This window comes from Neolamprologus multifasciatus, chromosome 4, assembly GCF_963576455.1.
Source record: "Neolamprologus multifasciatus chromosome 4, fNeoMul1.2, whole genome shotgun sequence".
Lineage (NCBI taxonomy): Eukaryota > Metazoa > Chordata > Actinopteri > Cichliformes > Cichlidae > Neolamprologus > Neolamprologus multifasciatus.
Window position 1 is genome coordinate 14,280,216 of NC_140442.1, and position 26,948 is coordinate 14,307,163.

A 26,948-nucleotide genomic window follows, 5' to 3' on the forward strand; every position below is an offset into this window, starting at 1 on the left:
TTTAAATTAGGTTTTCATATTTTATTTTAAACTGGTTTATGTTGTTACTTCCTTTTATTTCTTCTGTTAGACTGTTCCATAATTTAAATCCTGCTATTGAGATAGACATACTTTTTAAAGTTGTTCCAGCACTTTGTATTTTTAAATTCCATTTCCCTCTTAAGTTACACCCATCTTCTCTTTCTATAAACAATTTCTTTTGGAAGTATTTTATTTCTTACTTTAAATATTCTTTGTGCTGTTTTAATCTTCACCAAGTGTTAGAATTTAATAGATTGCATTTGGACAAAGGGTGCATTTGTATGGTTCCTGTACCCCACATTATTTATTAATCTAATGGACCTTTTCGGTATTATAGTTATTGTTTGTGTATTACTTTTGTATGTGTTTCCCCAGATCTCTACACAGTAGCTCACATATGGCAGTAGTAAAGCACAGTATAATATGTGCAGTGCTTTCTGATCCAATATTTGCTTTGCTTTCTCCAGGACGGCAATGCCCCCCGTGCCAATTTCCCCCGAACATAAATAATGTGTGGTTTTCAACAGACCTTGTGGTCAATGATTACACCAAGAAATTTTATTTCATTTACTATTTCTAAGTATACATTACCAACCCATATTTCTACTTTGATGTTTTGGTTTCCAGATAACATACATTTGGTTTTATCTAGATTCAATGATAATTTATTTATATCAAACCACTACGAGTGGTGTCGGGAAAATAACCTGACTCTCAACATCAGCAAAACTAGAGAAATGATAGTGGACTACCGGAAACGACCAGTCAGGGAACACCAGCCCATCCACATCAACGGTGTCAAGGTCGAAAGGGTCAGCAGCTTCAAATTCCTTGGAGTCAACATCACCGAGGACTTCTCCTGGACCCTTCACACAGACACTGCTATCAGGAAAGCTCGCCAGCGGCTTTACTTCCTGAGGAGGCTGAGGAAGTTTGGCATGAACGCCAACATCACCTCAAATTTCTACAGGTGTGCAATCGAGAGCTTGCTGACGAGCTGCATTACAGTTTGGTACGGAAGCTGCTCTGCCAGCAGCCGTAAATCACTATAGAGGGTGGTGAAGGTAGCAGAGCACATCACTGGCATGAGGCTTCCTGCCATTCAGGACATTTATCTTCAGCGATGCCTCCGTAAAGCACACAGCATCCTCAAGGACCAGAGCAACCCAGCACATCAGCTGTTCTCCTTGTTACACAGCAAATTCAAAAGTGTTAAATGTTTTGGTGTTAGTAGTCTTAGAGTTAATTTTACTCTAAGTAGAGTCACATTCTTTTAATGTAACTCTGAGGTGTAAAATGATAGTAGTTAAAATCGAGTGTTAAAAATGAGTGTTTCTATGTCAAATCTGGAGGTGTTACAATGGAAACATTAATTCTTGACCTCTTAACTCTGAACTCCTACAGGGGCTATGACACCAATAGAGTAAATTCACAGACTCCGCCCCCAGCACGGCTCCAATCGAAGCTGAAGTGAAGCCGTTTCAGAACATTTTGCTCTACATATTTGAGTTGTTTGCCATGCTTGGTAAGTCATGTTTTCAAAGATTGTTTCAATTATTGTTATTAGCTTTTACTTCTGTGGCTCTTTGGAGTTGAGACAAAGCTGTGTGAAAGGCATTAGCCATGTTGCTCGGTGATAGCATAATATTCTGTTTTAGCTAGCTGAAAGGTATTGTTTGCGGGCAAATACCACAGCCTTGAAAAAAAGCTTGCATGTGAATTTTCAGTCAAATTTCTTGGTCAAATACACTTAAAACAATGTCTAGAATGTGAAATGTTGGTATAATGGTGCTAATTGAAGCCTGAAAACGATCTCCCATAAAAAACGAGCAAACAGCAGTAGCAGACGTCCCGACTGAGTTCTACGTTAGCACTTAGATTCCTCCAGTTTTGTGCACACGGTTTAGGTAAAAATGAAAAAGGTTGAGGTTTTACATTTAGTTCAGTATTACCTGTTGTCTGTGTCCTTGTCTTTTGGGAAAATACTTTACACAAGTAATCGCTCAAAAAGGATTCCTTTTTTTTTTTTACTGTGCTGCAATTGATTTGTGCCATTAATTAGTGTCAACTAATTTTTATTCACTCTCCTCATAGGATATGCTTGTGAAGATGGAATATGGGGGAGAGCAGAAGTGCGTTGAAGTTCCACAAAGTGATGAATGAAGGACATGCATATTGTATTGAAGAAATAAGTGATGAGAATGCTGTTATTTGCATTTACCAGCTCACCTATGTCAGACCTTTTGATAAACGAAATTCTAATGAAAGTGAGAACATGTACACTGTTACATCTTTCAGAAAATGTTTTGAAATTGTGGTGCACAGTTCAGAATAAATGTTTTTCAAAAACCATTGCATCTTTTTAGTAAATGTTTATTTCCAAAAGAAATTTCTAGAAGTTCAGAACAGTAAAATTCCCGCTTTTTAGAATTAATTAGAAGATAACTCTTACGTAGTTAAACTAAAATACTCTTTGAGAGTTAATATATAAACTCTTAACACCAAGTGTTAAATTATCAACTCCAGAGAGATTTGGTGTTTAACACTAAATCAGAGTTAACATACCAACTCTCCAAAAAGAGTTAAATTAACACTCTGGTGTGGACCCATATAGACACTTTAAAAGTGTTGAAATCAAATCTGACAGTGTTAATTTGGACATGCTGGATTTGCTGTGTACCATCTGGCAGACGTTACAGGAGTCTGTCTGCTCGGACTACAAGACTTAAAAACAGTTTCTACCATCAAGCCATACGACACCTCAACCACAACATTTAAACACACACACACACTCCACAGGACACACTCAGAAGCTACCCTGCAGCTTCACAAGTACTCTGTACAATCTGCACTGGTCACTCCACTTTATTGATATTTATATTTTTTTTAAAAAATACTGCAACAACTGCCACAAAAAATAAAAACTTTTGTACTGTTTAGTTTGTACTGCTGCTCATTCCTGTGCAATATCCCATCTGCCCCCCCCCCCCCTCACATTCCTATTTAAGATTTTCTTTATTTAATCACTAGTGTGTATATATATATATATATATATATATATATATATATATATATATTTAGTCAGTTAACTGAAAATCTCTTTTTTCTTTTACTACATCCTATTAATATTTTGCTCTTTACTATTTTTCTATTTATTTTTTATTATTTTATTTTATTTTATTTTTTTCTACTGTACCATTCTGCTGAGTGACTGTCTTCTGCTCGTCAAATACATTTCATTGCGATGTTGACCCTGTGCTAACTTGCATATGACAAAGAAAACTGAAAACTGAAAACTTCTTTAATATTGTTCATTCTTGTGTGATCATCTCCAAACATTCTCCTGTGTGAAAACATTCTCCAAAGAGCTATTTTTACTTTCTTTCATCAGTACATTTCAGAGCCTGTACTTTTTTACTTTTACTTGAGTAAAGAAGTTGAATCAGTAGTTTTACTTTTACTGGAGTATTTTCTTTAGCAGAATTGTTTTTACTGCTACTTAAGCACGGAATTCTGTACTTTTGACACCTCTACAAAGGAACCCTTTATTTCAGCCACTTCTAACAAGTAAAATAAAATTTTAATACACACAATGAGTTCTGTCATTCAAATTTGGGATCACCAACCAGCATTTTGTTCTAATGTGTGCTTTTACTAATTGATCAACACGATACATTGTATTTGTTCATCATGTCACTGTTTTTGTCTCTGACTGTTATTTTTAGAGTGTGTTTTGTTAGAGGTTTATTCTTTCAATTGCAGAAAAATTGAGACAAATTTTGTTTTCTGCAGATAAATTTGGAAATGTGCATTTTCAATAACGGATCTAAAATGGCAATAAACTAAAGTCTTTAGCATTTCAGTTTGCTTTTTGCATGCAGTGAAACACATCATGAACATAAAGAAGACACACTTTTACCAAAACAGTGAAGATACTACAAATGGCATGTAAAAATACAGCATGTTGGATCAGGTTTAGATAGGTATTCTTACATTGTACTCTAATTTATTCAATATTTAAATCTTTAGTGCAACAAACCTTTGGAGGAAACTGAGCTCTATAATGAACACTCACAGTCCAAGCCATTAAGGGTCAGATTTAGGGTCAACCGTTTTAATTTGTTTTGTTTTGTTTTTGTTTTTAGTCAATAATTTATTAACAGCGTTATCTTTTCCATTGGTGCAACCTTTTAACTTCTTTTTTTAAATGTACCTATGTTGTGTCTATGTTTAGTAGTTAATATCCAGGTAACATCCTTAAACATATTAATCTACAGTCTTTTAACCTTTTATTTACATTACTTTTGGTTTTCAAGGTTGAGGACTCATGCAGAGAATATCTGCTTATTTAAAAAACAACAACTGGTTTATCACCTCTTTAAAAGATCTTTGTATAAAAGATGGATGTATGAGAACATTTACAGTTATTTATCTAAATATCCAGTTTGAGGACTCAGTGAAGAATTGAAGAACAGAGTCAAGGCTTTGGCGCTTCCTTTGGGCTTACTTGTTGTTCCTGCAGTATTTAAAAATAGGATGGGAGGCAGAGCCTTCAGCTTTCAGGCTACTTTTAGAACCAGCATCCAGTTTGAATGGAGGCAGACACCCTTTCTACTTTTAAGATTGGGCTTAAATCTACTGATAAAGCATATCGTTTGGACTGGTGACCCTTAATCCTCCCTTAGTTATACTGCAATAGGTCGACACTTGGGGAGTCCCATGATGCACTCACTATGTGTCTTTACACCTCTCTGCATTTAATTGTTAGTTATTATTAATCTCTGGTTCAATTCTACAGTGTGTCTTTGTCCTGTCTTCCTCCCCTCACCCCAACTGGCAGTGGCAGCCTAGTTCTGCTGGAGTGTTCTTTCTGTTAAAAGCAGGTTTTTCCTTCCCACTGTTGCCAAAGCACTTGCTCATAGGGAGCAAGACTGTTGGGATTTTCTTCTGTTTTCTTTGTAACATCAAGAACTTGAATTGAATTGAATTAAAAATTCATAACAGCATTTATCACAGCCACATCAGGCACAATGTAAGCTGTGCTCTTTCAGCATTCATTTAAATACTTACCTCCCAAAATGTTGCACTCTGTAATGGAAACTCCAACCAGAAGCACTATAACTCCTTCCCATTTTCACCCAAACACACCCACAAAGAAAAAAAGTTTCTTTTTCATACTAAGGTGCAATGGTGACAGTAAGGTTAAAATAAGTAAGGCGTTGTGAAGAAATCGTGATCCCATTCTTGGAAGCACAAAGAAGAGGTGGAAGAACCTAACCTGGATGACTTTTGAGAAGATTAGTCTTTCCCTTTAAAAGTTGCAGGGGATACATATTCCTTCACACTTTGCGTTTCAGTATTCCTAGTTTACACTGAGTGTGCACAAGTTTATTGACATCAGAGTGTCTGAGAGATACCCTTCTTGGTCTTTTTATCAGCCACTGGAAAAAGCCATGCAGTGTTTAATTTTTGCAAAGGCAGTCAAAATCTAGGAGATTGTAAAGATATATGACAAAGAAAGCCTCCTGCCCCTGCAGTCTGGGACAAAGCAAAGTGTGTTACCTGCAAGGACAGCACAGAGGAGAACCATCAACATCAGAGCAAATGGAACATTTTGGGGATTTTATCTTTTTCATTTTGTTCAGTCCCACCACAATGCTGGGAGCCGTTGTTCTCCTGCTTGTACTTTATCTTGTTTCTATCATTTTCATCTCTAAGGAAAAAAGAAATGAACCCCCAGGACCGAGACCTCTGCCCCTGCTTGGTAACCTGTTGCAATTAGATCTCAAGAGACCCCACAAAACTCTGTGTGAGGTAAAGTAACTCTTCTCAAGATCTGAATTAAAAGAAGCCAGTTTAAACATATTACAATACCTAATGCTATGTTATGGCCCTAGCAGGGTCTCCTGTGAAATGTTAGGGGAACGTAACATGCTATTTAATTTTTTTTTTTAATGATTCTTCCAGCTTTCAAAGGAATATGGCTCTGTATTTACTCTTTACTTTGGAACCAACAAAGTCGTGGTCCTGGCTGGATATGAGACAGTCAGAGAGGCACTGGTCAACTATGCAGAGGAGTTTGGAGAGCGCAACATCTCCCCGATACTTAATGATGTAAACCAAGGTCATGGTATGATTCTTTTATATTGTGGTTTATTAAGTTTAATTTCATGTTCACAAATCATCCACCCATTCTGTGTGAGTCCAGGGAAATTGCAGGTTTTGTTATTTGTGATCACTAGAGATATAAGAAAACATGATAGAAACAGGCTACACAATTAACAGCATGTTTCCTCATGTTTTGTGAGTTGACCAATATCATGAAGTCCAGGTTTCCTTTCAGTCAGAAAACTAATATTACTAAATAATATTTTAAAGGTTTAGTGTTACATATTCCTTTGTTCTTGATGTCTGCTGTGAGTTAAGTTCTGCTGTTTGTGACAACATTGTGTTGAACTTTGAGTTCAGTTTATAGTTGGCTTATAATAACATTCCACCAATGACACAGATGGAAACGCCAGATCAAAAGTGATAAAATGACTCTGAAATAAAAAACAAAAAACAAATAAAGACCTACTGAGTTATGTTTGAAATCTTTCAACTAGGGTGATGTTTCTTTGTGAAGAAACTTCAGCACAATAGCACACATCACATTATCTGCTGCCTGCAGACTTATCCATGTTTGAGGGTATTACCACATGATTGGAAAACCTTGGACTGACTTTTCAAGTTGATAACTACAGTCATCTGACCTCTTACCTGATTGCTGATGTTAAAGTAAATTTACCCATGAACAAAGAAAAAAGATATCCAGGCCTGTTAAACATGCTCTTTTCTACCGGTCACAGAGTTTACACTGACTTGTCTGCATTTCAGACCTGTCACTCACTATCATGAACCAAGCATCTAGGAACACACAGGCACAAATGTAATCTTCAAAAAAATAGGTTTTATTATACCCCCAAAAGGACAAGATGATTACAAAAAATTTAAAACGACAAAAATAAACTTTTTTTTTTAGAACCAAGTCGGGCCATAAAAGAGGTTAACCTAACAACACTCTACTCAAAAGTCACTTAACAAAACAATTCAATTCAATTCAATTCAATTTTATTTATATAGCGCCAAATCACAACAAATGTCGCCTCAAGGCGCTTCATAGATACAGAGAAAAGCCCAACAATCATATGACCCCCTATGAGCAAGCACTTTGGCGACAGTGGGAAGGAAAAACTCCCTTTTAACAGGAAGAAACCTCCGGCAGAACCAGGCTCAGGGAGGGGCGGCCATCTGCTGCGACCGGTTGGGGTGAGAGAAGGAAGACAGGATAAAACATAACTCAACAAACTGACCTGCCCCAACGAGAAAAAGCTCCAGTTATATAGCAAATGAATAAATCATTATATACCCCAAAGGTGAAAACTAGAGAGATAACAGCTAACCCTCATTTAAGAAGAAGCCCATTCCCCCTACATGATCGCAATAGATGGTCCAGTCCGTTTTATTGGCTTCTGCATTTAAACCAGCTCCACCCTCAGCCTCCTCTTTCAGCCAAACCAGGAAAGACTGGTGCGGAGGCCAGGTAACTCAGAAAGAACTGAAATATATTTAATATAACACATACCCACACTATAGCTTAGTGCTGTCATGCATTACAACATACTGCGGAGAATGAGAAATACATACTGAAACACATCGCTGCCAATACATTAAAAATGAGTTTTATTTTATGTATATTTTACACAGCTTCTCAACTGGTAGAAACAGGGCTGAATGTCTCTGTTATCTGCAGGTCCATCAGAGTCACTACTCAAAAAATATAATGATTTACACATTACTTATTATTTTTGCAGTATGCCACTTAATTTCCTGCTATATAAACTAATTAATTACACTACTTGTTACATTACCTTCCCGTTACTCTGCAAAATGACATGAAACACAACAATCACATAATTACGGTTACTACTACTACTACTGAGACATCAACAAGTAGATAAGGAGGCTTCAGTGCTGCAAGCCTGATTGCTGACCACTGACTCTGTAATCTGTTGAACTTCGGACTCTGGCAGCTGGACTGGGGTTACTGGACAGCTATGATATGACTTTAGATTTTTGGATGTTCAGTCTTTTGCACATTTCTATTGCACAGGTGTGTCTGTACTGTCTACTGACTGTATCGTTCTGTTCTGTCTGGTGTTGCACTGTCTTTGTTTTGTTTTTGGCTATTTTTGCAATTTTGGACATTGCAATTTATGTAGTCCTGTGTTGATTGTCTAAGTCATATGTCGCACCTTGATCTTGGAGGAGCGTTTCACTTTGTACTGTACCACTTCACATGGTTGGAATGACAATAAAGCCACAAGACTTGACTTGGATAGCTTTATGTTAGCATGCTGTCTTTCCTCCTCTTGAACACAAACGGAAATCAGTTTATAGCGTGTAAAAAGCAAGTTTGATATCTTGTTCTTTCTATTTGTCTATTGTCCTGCAGATAACTAAAAAGGTGTTATAATGCAAGTAAAGACATAATTGTAATTGTAATGTAATTACTGAATTTTGTAGGATAACACGTTTTAGTACGTTACTGAAAAATCTCATGAGATTACAGTAACGCGTTACTTTGCAACCTGTTTCAAAGTTAACATGTTCACCTAACGGGCAGGGAAAGATTCCCAGTCTGAAACAAGGTGGAACACGCATCCCTGGGAGGGTTGTATCAGGATGTAAAGGGTCACAAAGCAACAAATTAATATGTTAAACCCAACACTGCTTGTAAACTGTAATTAACTGACCCTCTGTTGTAAAATTTTATGTCTTGTAGGGATTCTGTTTGCAAATGGAGAATCATGGAAAGAGCTGAGATATTTTGCCCTCACCACCCTCAAAGACTTTGAGTTTGGCAAAAGACTTTCTCATAAAATCTTGGCAGAGTGTAGCTATCTCATTCAAGTGATCGAAGAGCATAAAGGTATGGAGATAGCATGTATACGCAGTGTTAAAACAAAGACCAATTTAATTTTGCTGAGGTTTGTTTTAATGCTATTAGAATTAATTATTATTGTCCACATGTTGGGTTACAGGAGAACCATTTGATACAGCACTTCCAATAAATTATGCAACAGCCAATATTATCTTCTCCGTTGTGTACGGATGCAGATTTGACTACAATGACCCGATATTCACAAAAATGGTGAAGCGAGCCAATCATGCCACGTGTGTCACAGGTTCTGCATCAGTACAGGTTTGCTTTTCACCCCCCCTTTTTTTTACTCTCTTTTTTTTAAAAAAATGAATGACATAAAATATTAACAGTGACTATTGTTACCTGTGTGGCATAAACTGAATGGTAAACATCTGATTTTATGTTGAATCAGACTCTGTCTGTATATCAGTTAACAAATTTATACTTTTGGTGAAATACATTTGGAGTGTTTTACTGTTGTCCATTGAGCCAAACAAAAATATTCACATGTCATGATGGGAAGGCAAAATATAAAATAGTGATTGAAAGCATAAAGTGGTCACAAAGATACGGAAAATACCAAATGTATATGTAAAACAATGCATGACGATGGTGCTTTTGTAAAAATGAAAGCATTACTTGAATCTTTACTTTGTTACTGTTTAATTTTACAGCTTTATAACATGTTTCCCCGGCTGTTCAGATGGATTAAAAACCATCAGGTGGTGTTAAAAAATGTTGAGACGACCATCAGAGATGTAAAGTATTTAATTACGTACCTGAAAGAGACACTGGACCCTGACATGTGCCAAGGGTTTGTGGACTGTTTTTTGATTTGGAAGCAGAAAGAGGAAGTAAGACAGCATGTTTTGTCTTTTCTAACATTTTAAAAAGTGGCTCAGTGTTCAAAACAGTGTTTCAGTTTTGTTATTATACCTTTTCTTTTTCATTTTTTTTTTTAGGAATTTGGTATTGACGATTCTCACTACAGTGAGGAGAACTTGATATTCACAGTGATTGATCTGTTTGTTGCTGGTACTGACACCACAGCAGCCACACTGAGATGGGGTTTGCTGTTAATGGCTAAATATCCACACATACAGGGTAAGGAGGTAGAACTCTCCTCCAGAAATTTCATTTCTGTTTTCATAAAGCCCCTCAGCCATTAGAAAACGGAATAGTTTCAAGATAGATGTCGACAAAGGCAAAAAAAATACCTTTCATCAAGGTATTTCATGCATACAGGAGCTTTGGTTTAGCCACAGCTCTTTGTCTTATGGTTTCCATACTACAGACTTAATGGCAGGATAGTGTTGGTTAAAGTTTAATGTTCAGCTCAGGTAAGTACAACAAGGAACTCAACAACAGGACCAAACACACGACTCAAAAACTATGGTTAATTTTCTAGAACTTCATTTCCTTTCCAGTAGGTGGAGGGTTAGGGTTTCCTAAAGCTAAAACTTAAGCTTCCAACAGTGTGAGAGTGGAACAGGCAGGTGCCCTTAAGAATGAGCAGGCTCTTGCACTGGGAGTTGATCTCTCCAGTGCAGGATGATGGATAGGGTTGATAGTTTTTTAGTTTACTTACCTGGAAAACCTAAGTGGCCTGAGCAATACTACTTCACTGAGAAGTCAACAATCTGGCAATGAGAGGAAAAAGGAGCTGGGGTTAGCAGTAAGTATCCACTGATTTCCGTTCCTCTGGTAGTATTTCAGTTTCTTCAGTCTTTGTTCTATGCATTTACCTTATAGTATAAACTCTTCAGTTAAGAAGTTGTAAAAAGATAATACATTTCTGATATGATATCTTTTGTTAAACTTTCAGTAAATGTTTATTGGAGCCTGCTTTGACAAAGATACAGCTCTTGAGTCTTTTTCAGCCTTTACAGATCCTGATTTTAAATTTAAATTCTTCTTAGTGGTGGGAAAAACACCTGGTTTTTCTATATTGGGACTATCATAATGTGTTGGGCCAGACTCAAACGCAGAACTTGTGCAAGTTAAGTGATTTCATTTACAGTGACGGTGAATTGTGCTATTTACAAAGTCTTTTAGCTAGTCACAATTCAAGAGTCTCTTATTTACAAAGTCCAACAAGGGAGGTGATTCCAAACTTCCAGAGCTGAAGGGTTTCCACAGGAAATATGAGTTAGAAATCTTTGTACACACCCCACTATTTATTTGTAAAAAATGTTTGGAATCATGTATGATTTTCGTTCCACTTCTCACGTGTACACCACTTTGTATTGTCTTTCATGTGAAATTCCAATAAAATCGATTCATGTTTGTGGCTGTAATGTGACAAAATGTGGAAAAGTTCAAGGGGGCCGAATACTTTTGCAAGCCACTGTAATACGGCAGTCTGCTCCTGAACTCATGATGGAGAGTTTGACTGTCCCACTCTGAGCTTGTGTCTCCTAGAGACCTCTTCCTGTTAAAAGGGAGTTCTTTCTCCCCACTACCACCAATAACTTGTTCATAGTGGATGGTCTGATCTTTGGGTTTTGCTCTGTAATATTGTAAGGGTTTTGTGTTATAATATAAAGTGATCATTGGTAATATGTGGTAAAATGAATGCAGACAAAACCTATCTATTTATTTTGTGTCTACAGAGCAGGTCCATGAGGAGCTGAGACATGTAGTAGGAAGCCGAAAAGTCAGTGTTGATGATAGGAAAAACCTGCCGTACACTGATGCAGTCATTCACGAGATCCAGAGACTGGCTAATATTCTACCTGTATGTCTTCCTCACCAAACTAGCCGAGATGTCACCTTCCAGGGATACTTTATCAAAAAGGTCAACTGCTCATCCACAAAAAATACCCTTTAATAGATATTTTGATTCACCTCTGATAACTTGAATCGCGCATCTATGTTAAATGTGCTCTTTTGCCTACAGGGAACTATTGTATTTCCCCTTCTTACTTCCGTCCTGTACGATGAGAGTGAATGGGAGAGGCCATACAGTTTTAACCCCTCTCATTTCCTGGATAAGGAAGGTAAATTTGTCAGGAGAGATGCCTTCATGCCCTTTTCTGCAGGTATGACAACTTTATCAGGCTTTTGTCAAGAAAATTTGCACTTGCACAGACATGACTCGTTGACCCGTAAACTCTTTGCATTTGCAGGTCGCAGGATGTGTCTCGGAGAAGGTCTGGCTAAGATGGAGCTCTTCCTCTTCTTCACCTCCCTCGTTCAGCGCTTTTGCTTCACTCCTCCACCTGGAATTACAGAGGATGAACTGGATCTCACACCAGCTGTGGGATTCACCACCCCTCCTTCATCTCATATGCTGTGTGCTGTCAGTCGCCAGTGAGCGAGGGCTTAAGCAGGGCTTCTCCTAAGACCCGAACTCTTCCATCGCATGCATTTTTAATTTCTCTTTGATATTTGGGCATATTGGGACCCGATGAATGTAAAAACAAAGAATTACCAGATTTTGTTTTTACCTCATTTTTGTTTCTAAGAAAAATGAGAGCCACATATGAGGATATTCGTTTAAAATTTCGATAGAACAGTAGCAGTATAATGTCCTCGTAAGTGGATATCAGGCGCTTGTAGAGCAAAATTGAGTATTTTGGTCTAAATAACGCAAAATGTGATGTCCACATATGTGGACGCCAGGTCCTAGGTGGTTAAAGTGAATGCCTGCGGCATGCAGAAGGATCATTTTTCAGCCACCACCAGCAGATGTCACGATCCTGAACACCTGGATTGTTGAGCAAAAGCAGATGTTGTGAGATAAAAGGAGAAACATGTATTTCAGTCCTTCACATTAAAGCAAATAAAACTGTATTAACAGGAATGAGTGGTGTTCTTTAGAGATGGGAAAAACTGGTCTAATTTTTTTTGCTTGAATTTGCTGTTTTTCTATTAGTTTTTCTATTTTCTATTAATATCTATTAAATCAGAAAGAAAATGTTCCTTAAGAAATACCAAAAATATATAAAATGCCACACCATGTTACAGAAAGACAAAGCATCTCATAATATGAGAACATTTCAAATCAATTCAATTCTGTTTACTGTGAATTCAAAAGTTGTAATATTTAAACCTGATCAGATTTGGTTTAACATAGGTTGGCATCTCCATTTAGCTTATTCCTTTGCACATGTAAACAACAATTTTCAGACTGATGTATTATTTTGGTCTGGAAAAGAGGAAACTGAACTTTCCTTCGTCTGTCTGTAATGAGCACAGTGGCTGGCTAGCTCTCTTTCCTTATTAAATCAGCCAAGATTTGAGTTTCCAGGGAAACTTTATCGAACAGGTTAACTGCTGCAGTTTCACTACTTGACAATAAAATCTCGCTCTCTTTTTTCCCCCGCCTCTCCGGTTTGGTTCTTTTGCCATCAGAATTATTGTCTAAAGGCAAAGAAAGATGCCCAACAGATTTACTTTACCAAATGGACCATCCCTGCCTTGCCCTATTGGTCTATTTGATTCACCTTTGCTTTTATTGTTTATTTTATTTTATTTTCACTTGCTAAATACGGAACAGATTTGACTGGGGAAAAGAAAGGGGAGAAAGAAAGAGGGAAAGAAAAACAGCGGGGAAGAGGGACGGGGATAAAGTGCAAAAAACAAAAACCAACAAAATAAGCAAACAAAAAATACATATATCAATCACCTGGATCACCTGTTGAGAAAGAAAAAAGAGAAAACAAGCAAAAAACCAGCACAATATAATAAACAACATCATCGCGATGATCTGTGTGAATATAACAGTAAATACTAAATATTGAATATTATTGTGCAGCACGTAATATCGACAGCGCACAGTGTGCTTTGAGGTAGGCGCCAAAAAGGGTGTAGTTTGTGTATGTGAGCACCCGTGTGTACACCTGTGAGTATGAGCGTGCTTGTATTTAAAAGTTTCCTTCATGTAATGATCTGCTAGAGGGTGTGAGGAGCCATTGCCCCATCCTCCAGGGCATGAAGCAGGTATGGAGGAGATCCAGGCTCCAGACATCCAGAGGCCCTCAGAACATAAGAGGCCAAGGAAGATCAACGGAGGGACAGCCGCGCCACTATCCCGGAAAGAGCTGATGAGAGTCCCAGATGAGGGATCACTCAGCAGCCGCGGAGCAGAAGCCAGGGGGTGCCCGTGAGCTCCGCCAGCAGCCAGCTGTGCCAGAGTGGCAGAGCAAGTGGCCCCTCCCTGGGGCCAGCTCCCTCGCTGACCCCAGTAGGCACCCCCATACTCTGCAACCCACCAAGGCAAGGGGGTCCAGGCCCATTCGGACCGGGGCCCAGTTCAGCCCTGGCCCCACAGAGCCCGGGACAGCCCACCCGACCCCACCACAGAGAAAACTGCACCCACCCCGTTATCCACTCATCTTCCAGACTACACCCAGGCTGAGTTCTTCCTCCACCTCGCCTATATCTCCCCCACCTGCAGAGTGAGTTCCTGGAGTTGTTGTACTATACATATTGTACTATATTTTCTATTTCCATGGACTGTTATGGAATAATTTTATATTGTTCTGGGTTTAATATTTATAAAAAAAGAGCTCTATCATGTTATTTGAATACTGTAAATACATTTGGACAAAGTAACTCTTCTAATGGCCTTTCATTTTCATCACTTTGGGTATTTAAAAATAATATTGTTAAGAAAAAATTCCAAACACATTCACATAAATGATTAAAGTATTAAAGATTTGAATTATGATTTTGTAAATGGCTATTAATAACTATGTTTCAGGAAAATAAAATTACAAATTCTTGGCATCAAACTAGAATTTAATGTATAAAATATCAGATAAAATATCTGAAAATTTACACCTATTTAACTTACAGTTTGGTACCCTATACTTTTTTTGAACAGGTTTAAAACATTTACGGTTTTCTTCTTCTCTATTTGCAATTTTGTTAAATAAATGGTTAAAACCCCCCAAATCATTCTATTTTTAGAACAGTTTTTCTTCTATCAGCTATTTATTTGTAGATGCTGTGTTAAACAGGGTAGAATATTTGCTTATCCAAATAAGAGTGCCATTAATTTCCTTGCGATCTATGGATTGATAATAACTCACAGCGTGACTGGTGAGTTTGGTCTAGTCCAGGGGTCTGCAACCTTTAACACCCAAAGAGCCATTTGGACCCGGTTTCGACGCAAAAGAAAACACTGGGAGCCGCAAATACTTTTTGACATCTAAAATGAAGATAACACTGTATATATTGTTTTTTACCTTTATGCTTTGTGTGAACAACGAAGGTGTGTTGCTTATGAAATCCATGAAGTGCTACAGAGAAAATTACATTTTATGTAATTGTGTTAATTATGTAATTAATACATTTTGAACTCTTAAAGAAATATAACCAAAGGAAAGACACCCAGCTGAAATAAAATGATCCATGTAGCAAACAACAACTGTTGTGAGTCGCCACCCTTATATCGCCTTTGGGCCTGTGGAGCCTTGACCTGACTTTTAAAAAATAATTGGAAAAAAAGCACTATGCTGCTAAAAGATGAAAAATAGATATTTGCAAAATTCTGCCTAAATATGTATTTTATGTGTGAGGCGGGGCGTGGTCTGCAGCGCCGCTGCAGGAGAGGCCAACGCAGCTGAGCGGCACCCACAATCACGCCTCGCCGCCTTAACGTCTGTGCTATCTATGCTGTTGTGTTGGTGTGTGTCGGGCTGTATACGTACAGCAACCGTGTGTGTAAAGTGTTCAATAAAGAGATGCTGAAAAATGTTCATGGAAACATCGTCGGGTCTGCTGTGATATGTTTACAATGGGACTTCTGCTCCTGAACCTCTGTGCACAGCGTCTGCAGATCGGAGCTGTACGAAGTCACTTTCATCTTTACACAGGACTGTAAGCTGTCATCTGTGAGGCGTGAGCGGTTTTTGTTTTTAACATAGTTCATGGTGGAGAACAGCTGCTGACATAATGTTGGCCTACCTGGAGTTGAAAGTCTCGATAAATGCATGGCATTTTGGTGGGTACACCAGCTTCCGCAAGTGTGACGCTTATTTTGAGCGAGGAAAAAATAATAGTATATAATTTTATTTTTATATTTCAATATCACAATAATCTTCCAATTTAGAACTACAAGTTAAAAAAGAACTAACATAAATAAAATACACTTCAGCTAAATACATCTAATTTATTTTCCCAAACCACGTGGAGCCGCACTATAAGGACTAAAGAGCCGCATGCGGCTCCGGAGCCGCAGGTTGCCGACCCCTGGTCTAGTCTGTAACGTCACCTGCGTTAGTGTGGGGCAAAATTTGCAAAACAGGAAATTCTTGTTCTGACATGCCGACTTGCTGCTAGGCGTTTCAGTGGGGAGTGCTTTACACTCAGTGTTAGAACACTTGTGAAAGTGTTTGTTTCTGAAAAGCAGAAAAGGAAGCTTCCAGGATCATGTTTGAAGAGCTTTTTAAGTCCTCCACTTCCGTTTTGCTTTTGGGGGTCATCATTGGCCTGTTGATCATTCAGATTCTTTTATCCAGCTTCAGCTCTAAAGAAAGGAGAGAGCCTCCAGGACCCAGACCTTTTCTTCTGCTCGGCAACCTGCTGCAGGTCGATCTCAAGAGGCTCGACAAATCTCTCTTTGATGTGAGAAACTCTTTGTTTACAGTTTTGTGACTTTGTTGATTTTGTCATTCTTGTTTCGGATTATGAGTCTCACCTATGTGCACATGATTTCTGTTCAGCTTTCTAAAACATATGGACCAGTGTTTGCAGTCTACTTTGGACTAAAGAAGGTCATAGTCATAGCAGGTTACAGGGCAGTCAAAGAGGCTCTAGTAAACCATGCTGAAGAGTTTGGAAACAGAGAAGTCACGCCCATCTTCTATGACTTTAACAAAGGACATGGTAAGAAAATCCTCTTTGAGTTAGTGACTTTATTTATTTTCTCATTTTCTTCTTGTTAAAAAGTCAGTTTTATCTGCTTCCAGGAATACTATTTTCCAATGGTGACTCGTGGAAGGAAATGAGGCGCTTTGCTTTAAGTACCCTGAAAGATTTTGGAATGGGCAAGAGGATTAGTGAGGGAAAAATCATTGAGGAATGTCACTATCTGATCCAAGAATTCGAGCAGCATCAAGGTAACATGAGCTCTACTGAACAATTTGACAAGTTCAAACACAATCACATAGGTTAAACAAATGACTCAATAAACAAAATACTTAGTAACCTTAGCAGAGAGCAATATAAATATACTTACGGCCATTTCATTAGGTACACTATGCTCGTACTGGGTTAGAGCCGATTTAGCAATTAAAAAAAAAATTGGTACTAGTGGTCCCAAAGTGTGCAATGAAAATATGCCACTACACAAACCACCGGCATGATGGATCCATGCTTTCATGCAGTTTACACCAAATTCTGACCATACCATCCAAAGGTCACGACACAAATCCACACTCATTTGCCCGGGCAACATTTTTCCAGTCTTCTCTTGCTCAATTTTGGTGTGTCTGTGCAATCTGTAGCCTTAGTTTCCTGTTCTTGTCTGACAGGAGTGACACCTTGTGTGCCCATCTCTCGCTGTTAGCCCATCTGCTTCAATGTTCAACATGTTGTGCATTCAGAGATGCTCTTCTGCATACCTTGTTTGCAACACGTGGCTTTGTGAGTTACCATTGCCCACCTCTTAACAGTTTGAGAACTGTTGTTTGCTGGATTTTCTCTTTTTTTGACAATTTTTTGTAAACCCTTGAGTAAGTTTTGCTGGAAAATCAGAGTAAAAACGTCATCCTTCATCCTCATTCTGATGCTCATTTTGAACCTCAGCAGGTCTTCTTCACCATGTCTACATGCTTAAATGACAGTGAGATTGTTGTGTTGACAAGCAGTTGTACAGGTGTGCCCAATAAAATGGTCAGTGAGTAGATATTAACATTATCTTGTTCAACTAACAATACATTTGCATTTTTGGCTTATGATGTCTAACACTTCACAACAATCCTACTTCAGTTTTTTTTTAAAAAGTAACCTTAACACTGAGTCAGAACAGCCAGTATGACATTAATGCTACATTATCTCAAAGTGAGCCTAAACTGAGGTATTTATAATGTGTGGCAGTTCATTATATATTTTATATCTAATTACTATTTATCCCTATTTTTTATTACAGGGAAAGCCTTCAACAATAGGCAGACACTACTTTATGCTGCTTCAAACATTATATCAACTATAATGTTTGGAAAGAGGTTTGAATACAAAGATCCTGTCTTCCAAGCTATGGTGGAAAGAGACAATGAGACCATCCGTCTGACGGGATCAGCGTCCCTCCTGGTACTTATATAAATTCATGCTGACATGGAAAATCAGCACAGATATACATTTCTTCTGAAATTAGAAATTGTAAGATTTAAATGAGGTATGTAAATGAGGCTTAACTGAGGCTCATGATTTTCATAGTTATGTTTTCTGGCTATAATTTATTTGTATTGGTCACTCTAACAGATATACAACCTAGTTCCGTGGCTGGGTCCTTTTCTTAAAGACTGGAGGGATTTGATGAAAAATGTTGAAGACAACAAGGCGGACGTGAAAAGGATCATAGGAAACCTTAAAGAGACTTTCAACCCTGAGATGTGCAGATGCTTTGTTGATTCGTTTCTGATTCACAGGCAAAAACTGGAGGTGAGGTATCAGCGGTCACTCCACTCCTATACTGTTAATGTTGTTCATTAACGGCATTTACTCTGCTCCATATGTCGTGCTAGGAGTCTGGAATCAAGGATTCACACTATCATGATGATAACCTGCTCTACAGTGTGATAAATCTGTTTGCAGCTGGAACCGATACCACAGGAAATACACTTCAGTGGTGTCTGCTGTACATGGCCAAGTACCCTCATATCCAAGGTGCAGAAATTCCTCGCCAGGCTTGTTTCAATTTACATGAGCTCAATTTTTTTTTACATGTTGTCAAATTTGATTTATATTTCATTTACATGCAGACCAAGTTCTGGGAGAGCTGACCAGGGTGGTTGGAAATCGTCAAGTTTGTGTCGACGACAGAAAGAACCTGCCGTACACTGACGCTGTTATCTATGAGTCACAAAGACTCAGCAACATTGTTCCCATGGCTATTCCTCACAGAACCAGCAGAGATGTTTCCCTTCATGGATATTTTATCAAAGAGGTTTGCTGCTAACATTTATTCCAATGAACACAAATTATTTTTTATTTCTTTATTATATATTAACTTACATTTTGAACATTATGCTTTTCTTCTGCTACAGGGAACTACTGTATTTCCCCTTCTCACTTCAGTCCTATATGATGAGAGTGAATGGGAGAACCCGTTTACTTTTAACCCTTCTCATTTCCTTGATCAGGAGGGTAAATTTGTCAGGAGAGATGCCTTCATGCCATTTTCTGCAGGTGCCATTAAAAAAAATAAAATAAATAAACAAATATTTTATGCTTGCATATACCTAAGACCATTTTCACCTCTGTCCTTGCAGGGCGCAGGGTGTGTCTCGGAGAAGGTCTGGCCAGAATGGAGATCTTCCTGTTCTTCACGTCTCTCCTTCAGCACTTTCGATTCACGCCCCCTCCTGGAGTTTCAGAGGATGAACTGGACCTGACACCAGTTGTGGGCTTCACACTCTCTCCTTCACCTCAGAAGCTGTGTGCTGTCAGACGCCAATGAAAAAGAACCAGAAACTTTTGATAACTATGTGTTTTTTCTTATGAATTGGCATTAGCCTATAGAGTGAAGTACCCGTAAATCTAATGCACAGTGATGGTATTCTATGTACTGACATCTACTTTAGTCTACATATCCTCCTTGATTAATCTTTTCTAATGACAAATTAAGACCAACAAAAAGACTACTGCTTTCAAAACAGTCTTTTTATTGGTCTCATAATATCTACGCTTATGTTTGTATTGTAAATAAAGTAAATCCATGCTAACACATACACAGTTTCTGTGTTTAACTACTGAATGACACATATTTCTCAGAAACAGGTTATGCAGAAATGTTGCCATGGCAATACTGCTGAAGGATTGCATCAAGCCTCTGATTTAGGCCAAAATTTACTACACAGTTACAGAATAGCAGCCTATTATTGCTAAAATCAGCACATTTCAGCTGGGGCCCTACCTGTGTCTGCAGAAGTTCCCCTGCCACTGTTTACTTAAATTACAGAGCCCTGACCATGTTTTTCTCATGACTTTAACTCCAATCCAACAAGCAGAAATGAAGACCACACTAATTCAGAGTTCAGACATTTAAACTGTATCAGTCTTTGTTATAGTGTTCACTTACTTAATAACATAACATGTAAGCCACAGACTAAAGTCTCTTTTAGTAATTCCATGAGAAATTGACTTTAAAAGACAAAATAACCTTTGGCAACCAATAATAATGCCCACTGATTTTGCTCTTTCTCCTGCACAGTTACATAATAGATATAAGCCAAGTGCTCTACAAAGTAGCAGTTTAGAATCAACAGACATGTGATGAGGAATATGTTTCTGTGACACCACGGGCACACAAACAGCCTAGTGAACAAGAAGCTGATAGCATGCAGTGGTTAACCTCCAAAACCACCAAATCGCCTGCACACATCTTCATGTCCTCATCTTTGCTACATGTTAATAAGATGTGTACATGAAGTGTTCCTGAGGTTATCCAATTAATTCATAGTTTTAGATGACAGATGTGAAAATAAATACGTTCATGTTCATTAAAGGCATTAAGCACAGACTAAACTGTATGGCTACAGTAGGCAATATTGTGGTCTATGTAACTCATGATAGTCAAAGAATGCTTTAATGTAAATAAAACAAAACACACACACAATCACATATGCACATGCTCATGCTCATGTCACTGAACGAATGTATTAATTCCTGTTGTATAAATAAAGAAAGCAGACGGTGACAGAGCACAAGTCCGTGAGTGTCTCTTACGTGTAGGAGCGCTCTGTCACTTGTCCTCGCGAGTAAAGAAAACTGCAGTGTTTGTGTTTTCTAACTCAAGTGTCTCAGCTGAAGAATTGCGGGGTGATTTTAAGAAATCCCCTGTCATTTAAATTGGTCCTTCGAGCTTAGCGATGGAAACAACAGACACGTTTCTGTGACTCCAATCCAAGGTCTGACTGCTGTATCCTGGCATTGTGGGAAGCCAGCACCGAAGTCTGTCGACAGCCCTCTCCAGGTAGAGGTGAAAGTCCTGGACGTTAATTCGCATCCAGGTCGGTCTTGGTCCACGACACTGGGATCCAGCCAGAGGACCTGGACAACCAGCAAAAGATGACTGAGGGTGAGAAAACACTGTTTGGTCTTAAACCGCCGGAAGGGTTTAGAGAAATGCGCAAAAGAGGTTAGAAGTAGCCGCAATTACTTCGTGAAACACGTGAAATAGATTGAGTTTGCCGAAAGGAACTAAATTTAGGCTGGGTTTCAGAAGTAGCCGAAAGTACTTCGTGACAAATTATAAAAGCGCGCAAATGTCTATGTGTGAATGTGTATGTGTTTTGGAAGTAAGTTGATTTTACAGCACAATACGCTGCTGAACTACTTCCATTGTTTTATTTTTTTCTTTGTGTATCCTGCAAAGGCCCATGTACTGGTGACAAAGGGGAAAAGGTTGAGTTCCGCCTCATAAAACCCCTGAGTCTAATACCAGAGAAAGCTTTGCAGTTCTGTGATAATGGGGAATCAGCCCACAAAACTCACTGCTGACGAGCAGTGGCTAGAAAAGTAATGCCCAGGCGCCGGACAAATCAGTGCTTGTAGATGGAGAAATCCTCAGAAAACAAACCCACTTGGGAGGGGGAATGCAGCCCCTCAGCACTAACACAGCTGAAGGAAGCTCTTTTGAAAGAAATAGCAGAAACAAAAAACTTAAAAAAGAAATCAAGAAGAATCACAATATTTCCAGGCCTGGAAAGAAGAAGTAGATAGGCGAGAGGAAAACAAAAAGACAGAACAAGAGGAAAAAGATAAAAAAACAGAACTTAACCGCCAGTTTAGTAAAACCAGAGGATGAGACACCGTGCGGTGCTCGCAATACGTGTACTAATCCACGTACTAATCCACCGCCATATGCAGCGCCACCACCCAGTTCTGCAGCCACAGCTGCAGCACCACCCACTATACACTCACCCATATCAGGAACAGTGTTGGGTAAGTTACTTTAAAATAGAAACTTAGTTACATTACTAGTTACTTCTATTAAAAGTAACTCAGTTACTTCAAGTTACTCGTTACTTTCAAAGTAACTAGTTACTAGGGAAAGTAACTTTGGGTTTACTCAGAATTCTCTTGTTAATGTGTTGCTTCCATAACTTTGCCAGTCTTCTAGCTTGCTTACTTGCCACAAGTGCACTGTGCCACCTACCAATAGAAAGGAAAAGATAATGTGCATATTTCCACGAGAGAAATCCCACGCCTGGACCGTCATTGACTGCTGCCATGATTCTAGCCTACGTCACAGTGTCATGTGCGCCTTTTACATCCAACACAAAAACTGCAGTCGTGGTGCTTTCGATTGTACTCAGAACTCTGAAATTCTGCCTTCTGAATAGGAAGATGTAGGTAACACCAGACTGCAGATGAGCTGCATACAGGGCTGGACTGGGACAAAAAATTGGCCCGGGCATTTTGACTAGAGACCAGCCCGCCATTATAGGAAAAATCATAAAGCCTTTGAATGAAAACAATTGCTGTTGTGACAGTGATGTACACTGTTTTGATGGTATATATGCATCAATCGATCAATCATTTGTTGTAAGATTCAGATAATTATTTTTTAAAAGCTAGATATTTTAAATGAGAATAAGAAAGAAAAGTATTTCTTTGTGTCCACCTCTCCCTGTTAATGCTCTACCTGGCCCCCCTGGCAAAACCTTGCTAGATCCGCACCTGCACAGTTACCAGCTGTCAGCTACCTAAAAAAGGATCCTGGGGTTATTTGTCTCTCAGAAACAGTTCATAAGTTCCCTTCAACTCATTTATTGTCACCTAAAAGATAAACCTGTTTCTCCATCACCTGCTCAGCTCTGATGATTCAGTAAGGACATCTCCTGGTTTCATCTTCATGTTTCCCTCTCACCACATATCCAAACCGACATCATGACCAGCAGCTTTTTTGCAGCTGTGGCTCCAGCAAACATCAGCTGATACTAGAAATTAATATTAAATAAATTCTAACAACAGCTGATCAAGCTTAAACGTGCTGCTGTTGTTTAACGCGACATCGGCTGGTTTCCTCTTTCTGGCGCAAAGTGGGCGATAAACAAACAAGAGAGCTGATCAGCTGATCATTGATCAGTTTCATGATTGAAGTAGAAGCAGGAGAGGGAGGGGGAGAATGAGAGAAGAAGAGGCAGCTGTGCAGCAAAGACACAGAATAACTCCAGCTTTGTGTTTTTTTCATTGTAGCTGAATTACGGGACAAACTGTTCCTTTTCACCTCAATAAGAAACGCGTAATATTTTCTCTGAATAGTAGGGATGGGTATCGTTTAGGTTTTATCCAATACTGGTGCCAAACCGGTACTTTTGAAACGGTGCCGGTGCTTAAACGGTGCTCAAACCGGTGCTTAAAGAATGGAGAACACAAACTTTGTCCAAAAACCTCTCATGTTCAGCTGTTTTTTTGTAAAAAGATAACAATGTTAGCCTTTTCTGCAGCTATAGGGTATATATGGCATCACTCTTGGCAGGAAGCAGTGCTTAAACAATGGAAAAAACAAACTTTGTCCAAAAACCTCTCATGTTTAACTGTTTTCCACTTTTTCTTTGGTCATTTTAGCCTTTTTGGCCAGGGTGAAGGGAGTATCTGCCATCAAACAAGAAGACAGCCGCATGTAACTACAACGGTGTTTGCTAGTTCAACATTAAGCTACTCACGCAGAGAAGAACGGCTGCTGCTGCCATTATCATCCTCATCATTTCTGCTACACTGGCAGGGCTAGGGGCCAGGACTCTCCTCTTTGGGTTTTTGGGGGATGTTGCTAACTCCGGGTCCGATAACAGGCAACCCACCCGCAGTAGATGTGCTCGGTGTGAGGTCTTGCAGCAAGCTATCAAATACGGTGCATTTCTCGGCTTTTAAAAAAAACGCTATGCGTCGCCAGGTGTTTCATCGGATTTGAGGTGTTACCTCCTTTGACAGTATCACAGTATCACCTTAAAGCACCTGTTGCAGGCTGCTGAGTTTGCATCTTTTGCTGTGAAGTACAGCCAGTGGCGGTCCTAGCCTGTTTGGCGCCCTGGGCAAACACCCCCTCTGGCGCCCCCCCCCCCCCCCCCCACACACACACACACACACACAACACACACATGAAGAGAGAGACAGAGTATGCATTGTATGCAAATGTTGTATGCAAACGGCTACTAAACAGACATCATAATTCGTCATACAATGAGAACAGGACAAATCAACAATTGACACTGACTAATTAATATTATATTATTGTATATATTGTTTGGAGTTTAGTCTGTTACTGTTACTATTTTTACCATTTCTTCTTGGAGGAACTGTAACCCACATAATTTCCTTAGGGATTAAGAAAGTATTCTGATTCTTAATGTTTTAGGATACATGACCTGCCATTATCCAATGACACATCTGCTTACCTGTATCTTTTGCTCGTTTCTCCTTGTAGGAGTCATAATTAAATGTATTGAATTTTAAGGATCACTGCGTTTTCATTTGTTTGGTTGCTATGGTGATGTGTAATGGGAGTCACGTGGGTGCTAGCAGCGACATTAAGAGGGCGTTGTCAGTCTGTCTTTCACTGGTTTGATTTTGACAGAGCAGGGCTGGGTAGCCGTAGTTTTTGTTGACCGCAGCAGAACGACTTTCCCCTTGTTGCATTAGAGCCTGTGATGTTTTAAGAGTTTGAATCGCGAGCCGATCACATTGCTCTGTAAACTTTCCAAGCACTTTAATAAACAAGCAAGCAAGTCCACCTCTGGCATTATTGCGTAAAGTTGACAGGCAAATAGGCAGGCTCAGTCCCCGGCCTCTAGCGACTGTGGAAGTCGCTACGCTCCTCCTCTTCTTTTCTCTTTTTTTAGAGTTTAAAAACGGGTTGTGTGTGAGACTTTAGATCAACAAAATATAAAATATACATTTTCAATTGTTATTGATCCCTTTACCCCTAGTCCTAAAGTGTATATTTATTTTCTTACTCTTCTTATATATATTGTTTGTTTACTTGCACTGCTGTAACTGGAGCCTCGTCGTCTCGTCTCTCTATATACTGGACTGTATGTAGCGGAGATGACAATAAAGTTTACTTTGACTTCAGCAGCAAGCTGGCGCACCGAGCGCTCTCGCGCTCACTTTTCGCGTATAGAATTTTGAAAAAACATCGGTGCAAATTATAAGTCTGTATCATGATGTCTGGTGTTTTTGTAACCAATACGTCTACTCACAAAAGAATGAGTGAAGCAATATGGATAACAGCAGAGGACAATTTATTTAGGGTCTGATGGCAATTTACCATCGGTGTCCAGCACTTTAAGGGATTGATGGACTGGAGCACATCTGTCCTTAACATACCCTCTTAAACATCAGCTTGACACTGATACATCAAAGGAAACTTAACAGACTTTAAGTGCAAATGTTTCAACCTGAACAACTTAAAACTTCTCTGGGATACAATATAAACAAAGACAAGAAGAAGAAAAAAATATTTCCATCAATAGTCACTTCTCCTAACCAAGAGACAAGTGAATATATTATGTAAAGAGTCTTTTTTCTCAGTCCTGGGGTTGTAACACCACAACCTCCTCAGTCCGTAATCAGAGAGTGTCTATTTGACAATAACCAAAATGTCTTTGGATAGTCTTTGTGAATGCAAAAAGAAAACAAAACAATGGTGTTAGCTGGCCAGCAAAATAAAGAGAATGTATGGCACTGAGTGCGGGCGTGTGTGAGTACTTCGGTCCAAATAATCGAGGTCCGGATGGATGAATGGATGGCAGCCGCCGGTCCTTTAATGGCACCAGCGAGGCAGCACAGCAGTAAGGCAGCACAGCAGCGAGGCGTCTGGCAGGAGAACGAACAATAGTCTTTTAAGGCTACTGCAGAAGGCGATATTCCCCGCTAGCTCACCCAAGCTTGCTCTCTGGCACAGCTACAAGCCACGTGAGCTCCTAACCCCACAGTGACATACGAACTTGGCTACGGAGGGCGCCCTTACTCCCAGCAAATGGGCGATAGAAAACCAATGCCATTCCCAATATGCGCTGGCATGATGTCGGGGCAGCATGAGAACGAGCCGTGATGCCGCCCCCATGATGCCGCCCTGGGCAACCGCCCGTGTCGCCCGTATCTAAAACCGCTACTGCTTAAAGAACTATAACAAAAGGAAAGACACCCAGCTGAACTAAAATGATCCAGCAAACAAAAACTGTTGTGAGCCGCCACCCTTATATCGCCTTTGGGCTTTTGGAGCCTTTACCTGACTTTTAAAAAGTAATTGGAAAAAAGCACTATGCTGCTAATAAAGGAAAAATAGATATTTGCAAAATTCTGCCTAAATATGTATTTTACCTGGTTAATGTGTGTGGCGGGGCGTGGTCTGCAGCGCCGCTGCAGGGGAGGCGGACGCACCTGAGCTGCACCCGCAATCACGCCTCGCCACCTTAAAGTCTATGCTCTCTCTGCTGTTGTGTTGTCAGGCTGTGAGCTGAAAAGCTACAGCCGGCTGTATGCGTACAGCAACCGTGTGTGAAAAGTGGTCAGTAACGAGATGCTGAAAAGCATGTTCATGCAAACATCGTCGGGTCTGCCGTGATATGTTTACAATAAGACTTATGGTCCCGAACCTCTGCGCACAGCATCTGCAAATCGGGGCTTTCATCTTTACGCAGGACTTTAAGCTGTCATCTGTGAGGCGTGAGCGGTGTTTGTTTTAACATAGTTCATGGTGGAGCTGCTGACATAATGTGGATCCGAAAATCCATAACTGGCCTACCTGGGGTCGAAAGTCTCGATAAATGCACGGCGTTTCGGC

General features: G+C 39.4%; 2 protein-coding genes across 2 annotated transcripts; both read left to right on the forward strand.

The window, feature by feature from the left end:
• The first annotated feature begins 5,534 nt into the window (after positions 1-5,534).
• On the forward strand, positions 5,535-12,832 carry LOC146520040 (cytochrome P450 2K1-like). Its single transcript, XM_085155687.1, has 9 exons — positions 5,535-5,835; positions 5,989-6,151; positions 8,846-8,992; positions 9,105-9,265; positions 9,661-9,840; positions 9,949-10,090; positions 11,599-11,783; positions 11,886-12,027; positions 12,115-12,832. The coding sequence occupies exons 1-9, from the start codon at positions 5,626-5,628 to the stop codon at positions 12,300-12,302; spliced, it is 1,518 nt and encodes a 505-aa protein (XP_085011813.1). The 5' UTR covers positions 5,535-5,625; the 3' UTR covers positions 12,303-12,832.
• A 3,428-nt stretch (positions 12,833-16,260) lies between these two features.
• Positions 16,261-19,849, forward strand: LOC146520041 (cytochrome P450 2K1-like). The gene is made up of 9 exons (XM_085155699.1): positions 16,261-16,561; positions 16,660-16,822; positions 16,906-17,055; positions 18,087-18,247; positions 18,419-18,598; positions 18,682-18,823; positions 18,919-19,103; positions 19,204-19,345; positions 19,429-19,849. Exons 1-9 carry the CDS (start codon positions 16,367-16,369, stop codon positions 19,614-19,616), a joined length of 1,506 nt encoding a protein of 501 aa, XP_085011825.1. The 5' UTR covers positions 16,261-16,366; the 3' UTR covers positions 19,617-19,849.
• The last annotated feature ends 7,099 nt before the right edge of the window (positions 19,850-26,948 follow it).

Coding starts and splice junctions, on each gene's coding strand:
- LOC146520040 (XM_085155687.1), top strand. CDS start 5,626: ATGGAACATTTTGGGGATTTTATCTTTTTCATTTTGTTCAGTCCCACC. Junction 6,152..8,845: donor TGATGTAAACCAAGGTCATG/GTATGATTCTTT, acceptor TATGTCTTGTAG/GGATTCTGTTTGCAAATGGA. Junction 11,784..11,885: donor AGGGATACTTTATCAAAAAG/GTCAACTGCTCA, acceptor TTTTGCCTACAG/GGAACTATTGTATTTCCCCT.
- LOC146520041 (XM_085155699.1), top strand. CDS start 16,367: ATGTTTGAAGAGCTTTTTAAGTCCTCCACTTCCGTTTTGCTTTTGGGG. Junction 18,248..18,418: donor CGGGATCAGCGTCCCTCCTG/GTACTTATATAA, acceptor TCACTCTAACAG/ATATACAACCTAGTTCCGTG. Junction 19,104..19,203: donor ATGGATATTTTATCAAAGAG/GTTTGCTGCTAA, acceptor CTTCTGCTACAG/GGAACTACTGTATTTCCCCT.